Source organism: Caretta caretta, chromosome 27 (assembly GCF_965140235.1).
Source record: "Caretta caretta isolate rCarCar2 chromosome 27, rCarCar1.hap1, whole genome shotgun sequence".
Taxonomy (NCBI): Eukaryota; Metazoa; Chordata; order Testudines; family Cheloniidae; genus Caretta; species Caretta caretta.
In genome coordinates, this window is record NC_134232.1 from 15,484,821 (window position 1) to 15,496,821 (window position 12,001).

Below are 12,001 nucleotides of genomic sequence, written 5' to 3' on the forward strand. Positions count from 1 at the left end.
TGCGAGGACACTGACCAGGTAATGGGGTCATCTGAGGTCGCAGACCCAGACCCAGGGCAGGGAATGGGGTCATGCGAGGACACTGACCAGGTAATGGGGTCATCTGAGGTCTCAGACCCAGACCCAGGGCAGGGAATGGGGTCATGCGAGGACACTGACCAGGTAATGGGGTCATCTGAGGTCGCAGACCCAGACCCAGGGCAGGGAATGGGGTCATGCGAGGACACTGACCAGGTAATGGGGTCATCTGAGGTCGCAGACCCAGACCCAGGGCAGGGAATGGGGTCATGCGAGGACACTGACCAGGTAATGGGGTCATCTGAGGTCGCAGACCCAGACCCAGGGCAGGGAATGGGGTCATGCGAGGACACTGACCAGGTAATGGGGTCATCTGAGGTCGCAGACCCAGACCCAGGGCAGGGAATGGGGTCATGCGAGGACACTGACCAGGTAATGGGGTCATCTGAGGTCGCAGACCCAGACCCAGGGCAGGGAATGGGGTCATGCGAGGACACTGACCAGGTAATGGGGTCATCTGAGGTCGCAGACCCAGACCCAGGGCAGGGAATGGGGTCATGCGAGGACACTGACCAGGTAATGGGGTCATCTGAGGTCGCAGACCCAGACCCAGGGCAGGGAATGGGGTCATGCGAGGACACTGACCAGGTAATGGGGTCATCTGAGGTCGCAGACCCAGACCCAGGGCAGGGAATGGGGTCATGCGAGGACACTGACCAGGTAATGGGGTCATCTGAGGTCGCAGACCCAGACCCAGGGCAGGGAATGGGGTCATGCGAGGACACTGACCAGGTAATGGGGTCATCTGAGGTCGCAGACCCAGACCCAGGGCAGGGAATGGGGTCATGCGAGGACACTGACCAGGTAATGGGGTCATCTGAGGTCGCAGACCCAGACCCAGGGCAGGGAATGGGGTCATGCGAGGACACTGACCAGGTAATGGGGTCATCTGAGGTCGCAGACCCAGACCCAGGGCAGGGAATGGGGTCATGCGAGGACACTGACCAGGTAATGGGGTCATCTGAGGTCGCAGACCCAGACCCAGGGCAGGGAATGGGGTCATGCGAGGACACTGACCAGGTAATGGGGTCATCTGAGGTCGCAGACCCAGACCCAGGGCAGGGAATGGGGTCATGCGAGGACACTGACCAGGTAATGGGGTCATCTGAGGTCGCAGACCCAGACCCAGGGCAGGGAATGGGGTCATGCGAGGACACTGACCAGGTAATGGGGTCATCTGAGGTCGCAGACCCAGACCCAGGGCAGGGAATGGGGTCATGCGAGGACACTGACCAGGTAATGGGGTCATCTGAGGTCGCAGACCCAGACCCAGGGCAGGGAATGGGGTCATGCGAGGACACTGACCAGGTAATGGGGTCATCTGAGGTCGCAGACCCAGACCCAGGGCAGGGAATGGGGTCATGCGAGGACACTGACCATGTAATGGGGTCATCTGAGGTCGCAGACCCAGACCCAGGGCAGGGAATGGGGTCATGCGAGGACACTGACCAGGTAATGGGGTCATCTGAGGTCGCAGACCCAGACCCAGGGCAGGGAATGGGGTCATGCGAGGACACTGACCAGGTAATGGGGTCATCTGAGGTCGCAGACCCAGACCCAGGGCAGGGAATGGGGTCATGCGAGGACACTGACCAGGTAATGGGGTCATCTGAGGTCGCAGACCCAGACCCAGGGCAGGGAATGGGGTCATGCGAGGACACTGACCAGGTAATGGGGTCATCTGAGGTCGCAGACCCAGACCCAGGGCAGGGAATGGGGTCATGCGAGGACACTGACCAGGTAATGGGGTCATCTGAGGTCGCAGACCCAGACCCAGGGCAGGGAATGGGGTCATGCGAGGACACTGACCAGGTAATGGGGTCATCTGAGGTCGCAGACCCAGACCCAGGGCAGGGAATGGGGTCATGCGAGGACACTGACCAGGTAATGGGGTCATCTGAGGTCGCAGACCCAGACCCAGGGCAGGGAATGGGGTCATGCGAGGACACTGACCAGGTAATGGGGTCATCTGAGGTCACAGGCCCAGCCCCCCCCTCCAGGGGTTCCTGGCCCCCCCCCATGTGTCCCCGTTCGCAGCCCGGACGCGGGTCCGGGCCCGCGGCAGGATCCTGTGTCACGGCGCCCCCTCGTGGCTCCGACGGGCCAGGGCCCGGGACACACTTCGGCTCCCATCAGTCCCCGCGGTGGAACTACAGTTCCCGTCAGCCCCTGCGAAGACTCCGCATCTCCCATCCGCCCCCGCGGCGGGCGTCTCCCGGAAGCCGCTAGCGCTGCAGCGGTCGGGCGCTGTGATTGGCTGATGCTGGGGGTCACATGACCGGAGTCCCCGGGAAGATGGCGGAGCAGGCGGGCGCGTCGCCCGAGGACCCCTGGGGGAAGGTGAGTCCCAGGAGCGGGATGGCGGCCGGCGCGGGACACACCGCGGGGCCCGTCCCCCGGGAGAGGGCGAGACCCCTCTCCGCCCCACAGGCCCGAAGCCGCAGGGGCCTGGGGAACCCAAGGGCGGGGCTTTGTGGGGGGCAGAAGTCAGGTGGGGTCAGGTCAGGGATGGGGTCAGGTCAGGATTGAGGTCAGGGGTCAGGTCAGAGATGGGGTCAGGTCAGGATAGGGGTCAGGGGTTACGTCAGGACTGGGGTCAGGTCAGAGATGGGGTCATGTCAGGTTAGGGGTCAGGGGTTACAATAGGACTGGGGTCAGGTCAGAGATGGGGTCAGGTCAGGATAGGGGTCAGGGGTTACGTCAGGACTGGGGTCAGGTCAGAGATGGGGTCACGTCAGGCTAGGGGTCAGGGGTTACAATAGGACTGGGGTCAGGTCAGGGATGGGGTCGGGTCAGGATTGAGGTCAGGGGTCAGGTCAGAGATGGGGTCATGTCAGGCTAGGGGTCAGGGGTTACAATAGGACTGGGGTCAGGTCAGGGATGGGGTCAGGTCAGGATTGAGGTCAGAGATCAGGTCAGGGATGGGGTCGGGTCAGGATTGAGGTCAGGGATCAGGTCAGGGATGGGGTCGGGTCAGGATTGAGGTCAGGGATCAGGTCAGGGATGGGGTCGGGTCAGGCTAGGGGTCAGGTCAGAGATGGGGTCACGTCAGGCTAGGGGTCAGGGGTTACGTCAGGACTGGGGTCAGGTCAGAGATGGGGTCACGTCAGGCTAGGGGTCAGGGGTTACATCAGGACTGGGGTCAGGTCAGAGTTGTGTCCAACCTCCCTGTGACCACGCAGGTTCCCAGCTCTGTGCCAGAGGAGGCAGATTTCTGAGGGGATGTGACTGGAGGCAAAGCTGCTGGCTGGTGGCTCTCCTGGGGTGTCTTGCCTTTTACTGCATAAAGAGAATCAGATACCACTGCTGACTTATTCCCTGCCCATCCCCCTCTCCCCGCGACATTGGGAAGGGACAGAAACCCTCCTGCACTGGACACGAGCCAACTCTGGACAGCTGGGATTGGGCAGGAACCATCCAATATGGGTGGATTATTCCACAATTCTACATTTCTGTCACCACAAAATCTTGACTATCTGGGGAAAACATCTCTCCAGTGGCTCCAAGGAGTTAAATACACTTAGGGCCAGAGTTGTAAAGGTGTTTAGATGCCTAGTGGGATTTTGCAAAGGAACTAAGGCCCATATCTTCAAATCAGTGGAAGTTTGTGTGACCCAGGATTTAGGTGCTAAGGCACTTTTCTACGCCACTAAGTGCCCATCTGCTTCTTTAGGTAGCTAAATACCTTTACAAATCTGATCCTTGGTTCCTTGGGGGAGGCCTTACATAACTGCTGCCGATGGAGGGACACTAACCAAGCAGAGGACTTGCCTGTTGAATGCACTTAGGTTTCCTGCTTGGCATATCCAGGGAGCAGTGTATTTTGAGAGTCATTCCCAGAGGCTGAGCTTTAATTTTCTATGAATGTTTTGTTCTCCTGAACACCTGGAGCAGAGCTACATGGTCATTTGTCTTTTCTTGTATTCAGTCTTAACATTCAGATAAATATAACAACATAAAAGGGGGAGGAAGTGTTGACTATGTGTCCATAAGTGCCCAGAGTCTGTGCAGGAACCAGAGTTGGATTTTCACAATTGCTCGACACCCAGCTTCTCCTATTGTCCTCAATGTGTATATGCTTTTGAAAATCTGACCATGTAGTTCTAGAATAAAGTGTAGTAAAATTGAAACCAGATCAATCCTGCAGTCATAGCCTTGTTAAACTGAAGAACAAACCAGTGTTTCAGCCTGCAAGGGAATTGGAAAGCATATGTGTTGTGTGGGGGCTCATGGGACCACCCACATTGTTCCCACTTGCTGTCACGTGTTGGCAAAATAGTTTATTGCACAAAAAAGCAAATTCACTAAAGAGGAAACTGCCTCACTCACTGGTTCGTTTCTTTTTCTCTCTTCTCCGCCTGTTTTCTCACGCTGTAATTCGCTCATCCTACAATGCACCAGGTGGATTCTGCATACAGTGACAGTGGACTGGATCCCTGTGAGTAGCTTTGTGTCCTCCTCCTCCCAAACTCTGTCAGGTCACAGCTGACTAAGTGTGCCAGGGAACTGTGGTCACTTTTGTGCTTTGCTCTAGCTTATGCTGTTAGAAGAGGGACAACCTGGTCAAATTTGGTCCAAATCCACAGTCTCTTATCGGACCCTTTGGCCTTTTAAAACAAGATGAATATCTTTTCATTGGAAAAGCAGCACAGATGCAATCATCAATGTATTCTTTGCTCCTTTAATGAGAAGCTCTTGGAGCACTTCGCAAGTCTCCCAGAATTTATTTTCCCCATCTTACAGATAGGGAAACTGGTGCAAAGGATATTAGTTACATTGCTGTGCTTTAGTTGGCTTTCACATCTGGTCCCAATGGCTTTTCAGCATTCATCGCACCTATCTGCACACTGACCGGGACTGCAACAGCTGCTAATCCCTGGAGCTGGTTGCCCTGTGACTTGCCTCCCAGAGTTGATCCCCTCTCTGTCCCAGTTTGCAGTGTCTCTGGGGGTTAGTGACACTTACTCACCGCCTCCTGCATGACGTAGGGAAATACGCTGTGGTATTTTCTCTTTCAGCGCTCTTTGTGGAAAGCACTAGGAAAGGAAGCATAGTATCCCGAGCCAACAGCATTGGCTCCACCAGTGCCTCCTCAGTCCCCAATACAGGTATGGTACCTTCTCTATGTTCCACCAGCTTCTCCAGCACTTCAGTTACTAGGGGCTTTTCCTGCTCTCTCACTCCTATTCAGTCTTGTTCTCCTTAGGTAGATGTTCTCTATGAGACTGTGATTGCAAGAGCTTCCTCTGCCAGCTAGAGCAGAAGTCTTGCCCTTGGGTAGGGAGGATGGTGTTCTGGCTTCCTGCAGGGTAGTTTGATGGGACTCTCCTGGTAATGGCGAACAGAGGAGAGCTGGAGCGAAGGTCTGAAGAAACTTTTTGGCCGACGTTTTCAAGTGCTGAGTGGTGATGGATGCCCGCTCTAAGACACGTTAAAGGGGCCTGATTTCTAGGAAGTGCTGAAAAGTTGGCCCCTCTGTGGAAGGGATCTCAGCTTAGACACCCAGTCCTTCTTGAAATCCAGAATGCTGCAGAGCCTTTCTAGTGAGAATCCTGTGTAGACAAGCCAGCACCCAACCCCAGGGGTCTGCAGGAGAAGCAGGTGGCCTAGTTGGCACCTAGCATCTTTGTTATTGGCCTTCCCTATAATGAATTTCCCCAGCTGCTCACTCACGCTGTGGGCTGTTGTCAGCAGAGATGCCCTTGGACAGGTGGATCTTTACTGTGTTTCGGCCCCATCCTTTTCAAAGTACTGTTTGGAGCTAGTCCATCCAATCGGTAGCTAAGTGGTGTCGCTGGGAGCTGTTGTCAGGCACAGGTGTCTAAATGATCCCCAGTCCAGACACTGCGTGGTCTCCATGTTACCTCAGTAACTGTAGGTATCAGTTTTTGTCTCTGCTTCCTGGGCTCTGGGAGTTGCCACGTGCCCCCAGAGCTGATGGTGACCATTCTTCCGCTGCAGATGATGAAGACAGCGATTATCACCAGGAAACCTACAAAGAGTCATACAAGGACCGGCGCAGACGTGCCCACACCCAGGCCGAGCAGAAGAGACGAGATGCCATCAAGGTAACCTCAGAGCAGCTAGCAGGCTGTTTCTTTGCATGAGAATTCAGACAGCACCTTCCTTTCACATCAGACCCAGGAGGGCCCATTATTCTACAGCACCAGCACCGTGTGTTATTTATTTAGCTGTTAAATTCAGTATTCCACCAAATGTTCATGATGCTGTAGGGGGTTTGTATCAACTCGGGGGAGCTGTAGCTTTCCACCTTGTTAAACCATCTACCCAGCCAGCTGCCATCATCCCATGCTGTTGAATCTAAAACACGCTGTCACTTCCGCTCTGCCCCCCCTGCAGAAAGGCTACGATGACTTGCAGGCCATCGTTCCCACGTGCCAGCAGCAGGACTTCTCCATTGGCTCCCAGAAACTAAGCAAAGCCATCGTCCTGCAGAAAAGTGAGTCTGGGGGTGGTGGGGAGCGATTTCTGGGCCTGTGCTGGCATTCCCAACAGCTGTGACAAATAGCTTCTGTGCTGGACGGCTGTACTCCTCTGGTCACTGAGTGGGGTACTGGCCAGCCAGAACTGCACCCACCTCTGTTCATGGGGGTTCCATGGGGAAAGCCATCTGAGCTGTAAAACCCTCCCTGCAGACAATCAAAACTAAAATGGCAGGTGCCTTGTTCCAGGCCTCACTGAGTTGTCTGCTCCCTCCCCACCCGCTCCTGGCTGGCTCTGCAGATTAACACTGTCCTGGTCTCTTGCTGAGACTGAGTAACACTTATGCAATCAGCCTACCAGTGCAAGGGAGGCACACTGTTACAAGGTGAAGCACGAGCTGCCTAGCCCAGTCACCCCCTTCTTGCAGCTCATGGGCATCAAAATCACTTAGGTTGAGGGTGGAAGACTGTGTTTAGGGCTTAGGAGGCTGGGACTCCTCTCAGCTTGGCCACTGCTAGTGTATGATCTAGAGCACCTTGCTCCCCCTCCCTGGAGCTGGGATGTGAAGCACTGGGACCCTCTGAGGAGAAGAGTCACGGAGCCTGGCTCCTGGTCAGTTTGGATGCATGAGGTCTGTGGGGATGAAATCTAGGGCCATGCATCAATCCTGCAGGTGCCCCAGTGTCTGCTCCTCCTGTCCCCTGCTGAGCGTCATCACTGTGACCTCTGATCTGTCTCGAGCATCCTAAACCCTCATCCTCCCTTTGCTTTTCAGCCATTGACTACATTCAGTTCCTCCATAAGGAGAAGAAGAAGCAGGAGGAGGAAGTTTCTACACTCAGGAAAGATGTCACAGCTTTGAAGATCATGAAAGTGTAAGGAGCAGCTTGTTGCACATCCCCCACCCCAAGGGACCAGGGAGATAGACATCCTGTTTGTTACATACTGCAGCAGACACCCACCGTACTCACCTTTTTCTCCCTCTCTCAATTCCATCCCAGGGCTGGATAGTATCTGACTCGCTGGTCAAGCTAGATTTGACACAGATCCCAATATAGTGCAAGGGGCATGGGCTGAGCAAGGGGACTGTCCATAGGGGGGTGCCAACTCAGAGCAAGGAGCCCCAGCCTGTTCCTGGGTCTCCTCTCCAACATGGAGGGGAGACTGTGATTTCCCTGCATTTATTCCCCTTAAGGAATTTAAGCCCAGAGCCTGCTACCTTAACCATACAGCCAGTGTGAGTGTTGCTTATGGTCCTAACAAGCAAAGTTAAGGGCCTTCAGGAAACACTGCGGCACATCTTTGGTCTCTCTCGCACCTCAAACAGAGCTTTGGAAGGTGTCTGAGGCCAGAGCTGGCTTCCCAAGCCTGCCATTTTATCCGGGTTTCTTTGGTTTGTTTCAGAAACTATGAGCAGATTGTGAAAGCTCATCAGGATAATCCAAATGAGGGGAAAGACCAGGTCTCTGACCAAGTCAAGTTTAATGTTTTCCAAGGCATCATGGATTCACTGTTCCAGTCCTTTAATGCCTCCATCTCAGTAGCAAGTTTTCAGGAACTTTCAGCCTGTGTCTTCAGCTGGATTGAAGAGCACTGTAAGCCACAGGTAAGGACTAGGAGCCGCACACAAAGTAACATGGGGCAAGCTCTTGCATAGGGCCAGACAGCTTCAGTAGATACAAATGCAAAGCAATGCACATTGGAGGGAACATCTTGAACTATTCCTACACCTTACTGGGCTCTAATTAACTAGCGCCAGGGCCAGTTCAACACCGGGCAGCAGTCCAAGCACGTTAGGAGGTTTAAAGGCCAGGATGGAGATAGCGAATGCAGTTCCAGTCACCCCATCTCTGAAAGGACAAAGCACAAGCAGACGATTCAGGGATGTGACGAGAACGACTAGGGGCATGGAAAGCCTGGGACTGTCTACCAGAGGCAGAACAGGGGACATGATAAAGAGATGCAAAATCGTGCCTGAGGCTGAGGAGGGAGCTGGAGAACTCCTGTTCTCCTGGTCTCCTAACGAGCAAAGGGACCATGTGTGAAACTGAAAGTGGCAAATTCAAAATGAACAGAGAGAGAAACTTTACCCCACTGTGCAGCTGGCATGGTAGTGCTGCCTGCCACAGGAGATCAGGCAAACCCAAGGGTTCAGCTACACTGCAAAAACCCCTGCTGCAGTGAGACTCAGAGCCCAGGCTCTGCAGACCGGCAGAGAGGGGTGTTTCAGAGCCCAGGCCCCAGTCTGAGCAGGAATATCTACTCTACTATTTTGAGCCTCATAGTGCAGGCTCTTCGAGCCCGAGTTACCTGACCCAGGCTCTGAAACTTGCTGCTGTGGGGTTCTTCTCTCAGCGTAGAGATATCCGTAGGCACTTAGCTGGAGAACAAGAGCCCCAGCAAACACGAGCTTTGACAGGGATAGAAACCCTCCTGTTTCAGAGCATAAATGAGGCTCTAGCTCATGGGGGCCAGGGAGAACCTTCCCTGAGGGGCAAGTCGTCATACCACACCTTCTCACACTAGACTTCCTTTCTCTAAAGCAGCTGGTTCTGCTACTGTCAGACAGGAAATGGCCAGGATGAGCCCTTGGTCTGATCCAAGCTGGCAGGTCCTGTACTCTCAGTAATCCTGAGGCACTGAAGCCATGTACCCCATGACCCCCAGGTTTGTTCCCATAAACACCGCTGTGCGTGGCTGGTGCAGCAGGTACCCAGCTGCCTTTCTACACATGTATTCCCCTCTGTAAGGAGTTCCCTGGTCTGTTCTGGAACCCACAGAGGCATTGCCAAGGTGAATGTTTATTCGTCCCGCAGAGTGACTGATCCTGCCTCCTCCTTGTTCTCCCCAGACTCTGCGGGACATCGTGCTTGGGGTTCTGCATCAGCTGAAGAATCAGCTCTACTGACTGCTCTCCCTGCTAGTGCCCCAGCAGCATGGGCCTGCGTTCTTCATCCATACTGCTACTGGGTACCGCCAGCAGGGATGGAGTTGGGAAACAGACTCCAGGAATGGCTGGTCTGTTTCCCTTGTGATTGTTAAAGCTTCTCTCTGGATTATTTATTGTATTGACCAAAAACCAAAACTGGGCTTATGTACCTCTCCACAGACCCTGTCGCAGTCTGTAGGGACTCAGTCAGCAGAGAAGGGAGTTTAGATGTGGATTAAATATACTTCTCATTGCCCCAAAGGAAGGCAGGAGAGGCTGTCTCACCCAAACTGGCATGGCAGTGAACGGGCCTTGCCTGAGCCCCTGACTCTTTGCAAGAGTGGCAGTAGCTCAGCCGGTGGGAGGGATCTGCTTCGTAGCAGGCAGATGGTCCTGCTCCCTGTGATGGGGAATGGCCTGGAGTCTTAACTACTGCCTGGTCATCTTAGCAGTGCACATTACTGCCTGCTGGGATGCATACCCTGAAAACCACAGAGCCTGGGCATGAGCTGTAGAACAGATGGAACACAGGCTGTTCGGTTTCCAGGTGAGCACTTGCTGAAATCGCAGCTACCCAGGCACCTTTCCACAGGGCAATGCAGGGCTGTGAAAGGAAGCAGAGAGTGGCGATAGTAAGGGAGACCTCTTCCCCCCACCCCAGAGCCAGTTGCCACATTAGGATTAAAGACTTGAGCTGGGTTATGAACCCTCCTGCACCAGGCAAACCGATCTCTACTAAAGGGGGTTAGGAAGAAGCTTCCCTTGGGAGAGGTTCTCCCATCTCTGCAGGCTTTCTTGCACCTTCCTCTGAAGCAGCTGGTTCTAGTTACTGTTGAGATGGGTTCTGCACTAGCAATTCCTATGGGCCTCAATCCCGATGGTCTAGTTCAGCCTAGGGATGGAAGGCTGCTTGCTTTACTGGTGTAGAATGACTTTCCAAAAGGCCCTACAAAGGAAGCTGGGTGGGTTGGCCCCTCACTGCCACAAGGAGAGTCACTTAATCCCAGTGCTGAAGGGACTCCCCTTCTTGTGCAGATGACCATGGCCTCAAGCCTCTGCTTGAGCCAGCTGCTGACTTGGCCTTTTCGACTCTAGCCACATTTCCTAAACAATTAAACATGCGTGCAGCTTTCGCTACAGCCTTCTCCAGTTTTATCGGTACAGAGGCTGATCTCTGGCAGGCTTTATATGACATGGCACTTTCTGATGAAGTCACACTGTGTGGGAAAGTAGAATAGTCTAGCACAGAGCAGCTGTGGATTCTAAGTAGACGTCTACTCTTGTTTAGAACTATAGTTTTATATATAATAAAGCCTTGATTTTTGTAATGCATTGAAAAAAAAAAATCACACTAACATGTTATCAGTTTACGTTTTGCAGACAGCTGCTTGTCTGAGACAATTTAAATCAGTTACACCCTGTTTCGTTCACTATAACCCTTCAGGTCTCTTAAAGCAGATGGCAGCTGTCTGCTAAAGCAGCCATGGTGTTTTACTACTCAAACAAGGTGACACTATTGGAATTACCCCAACAGAGTAACTCTCTTACAACAAGAAAAGGAGTACTTGTGGCATTTTAGACACTAACAAATTTATTTGAGCATAAGCTTTTGTGAGCTACAGCTCACTTCATCGGCTGTAGCTCACGAAAGCTTATGCTCAGATAATTTTGTTAGTCTCTAAGGTGCCACAAGTACTCCTTTTCTTTTTGCGAATACAACTAACACGGCTGCTACTCTGAAACCTCTCTTACAACAGTATTTGTCGATTTTCAATTATGTTCCTACCACACTTCTAAAAATCCCGTGTTAGTGACTGTTGTGCGTTTTCTTCAGTTTGGGTATGGTGGTTTCTCGGTGCTGGCTGCCTGCCTTTCAAACACTGAAGCAGGGGCATAATGTTTAAACTGCTGTTTCCATTTAATCAAGGAAATATTCCTGTTGGTCTTAGATTTTATAAAACAAAGCACTTCTACAAAGCCTGCATTGAGTGTCCCTGTTGGTCCAAATGCAGCATACAGCCCCTAGGAAGTTCAAGAGTTTTGTTTGCAGCAACATGCCTAACTGCTGAAGTGAATTGCACACAATAGGGGCAGCTACCTCTATGGCCGTACTCAAGCACAGATGGGTAACTCTTGTAAGATGTTGCTTTGCTGTAAGGAAAGCACCCTCTTTGCAGAAGCAGTAGCCTGTGCTGTTAACTAATAAATGGCATGTGTATTTCTCAAAGGACATTGCTTTTTACAGACCTCACTCAGGTGGAAATGAAATATTTTTCTATCATGAAAAGTAATTATAATAAATTTTTGCTAAGCGTTTTAAGGGTTGTCCCTCTGTTTATTTCTGACACAGAATCACTGGGTTTGCTATGAGAGGTGATAAGGCAAGGGCCAATTTTTCAGAAGTGACTAGTGATTTCAGGATGCCCAACTTGACCCCTTAGCCAGTGTTATGGCAGCCGTTTTGGATCAGCCCTCCCCACCCGGTCATCCCCCGTTATCCGGGTGCCTGACTCGGATGGTTCTCAAAGCCACAGTTAAACCAGACTGGAA

General features: G+C 52.8%; 1 protein-coding gene across 1 annotated transcript; it reads left to right on the forward strand.

Moving 5' to 3' along the window:
• Positions 1–2,295: 2,295 nt before the first annotated feature.
• Positions 2,296–11,771, forward strand: MLX (MAX dimerization protein MLX). The gene is made up of 8 exons (XM_048830058.2): positions 2,296–2,418; positions 4,480–4,516; positions 5,097–5,186; positions 6,040–6,146; positions 6,439–6,538; positions 7,298–7,397; positions 7,927–8,128; positions 9,374–11,771. The coding sequence occupies exons 1-8, from the start codon at positions 2,353–2,355 to the stop codon at positions 9,428–9,430; spliced, it is 759 nt and encodes a 252-aa protein (XP_048686015.1). The 5' UTR covers positions 2,296–2,352; the 3' UTR covers positions 9,431–11,771.
• The last annotated feature ends 230 nt before the right edge of the window (positions 11,772–12,001 follow it).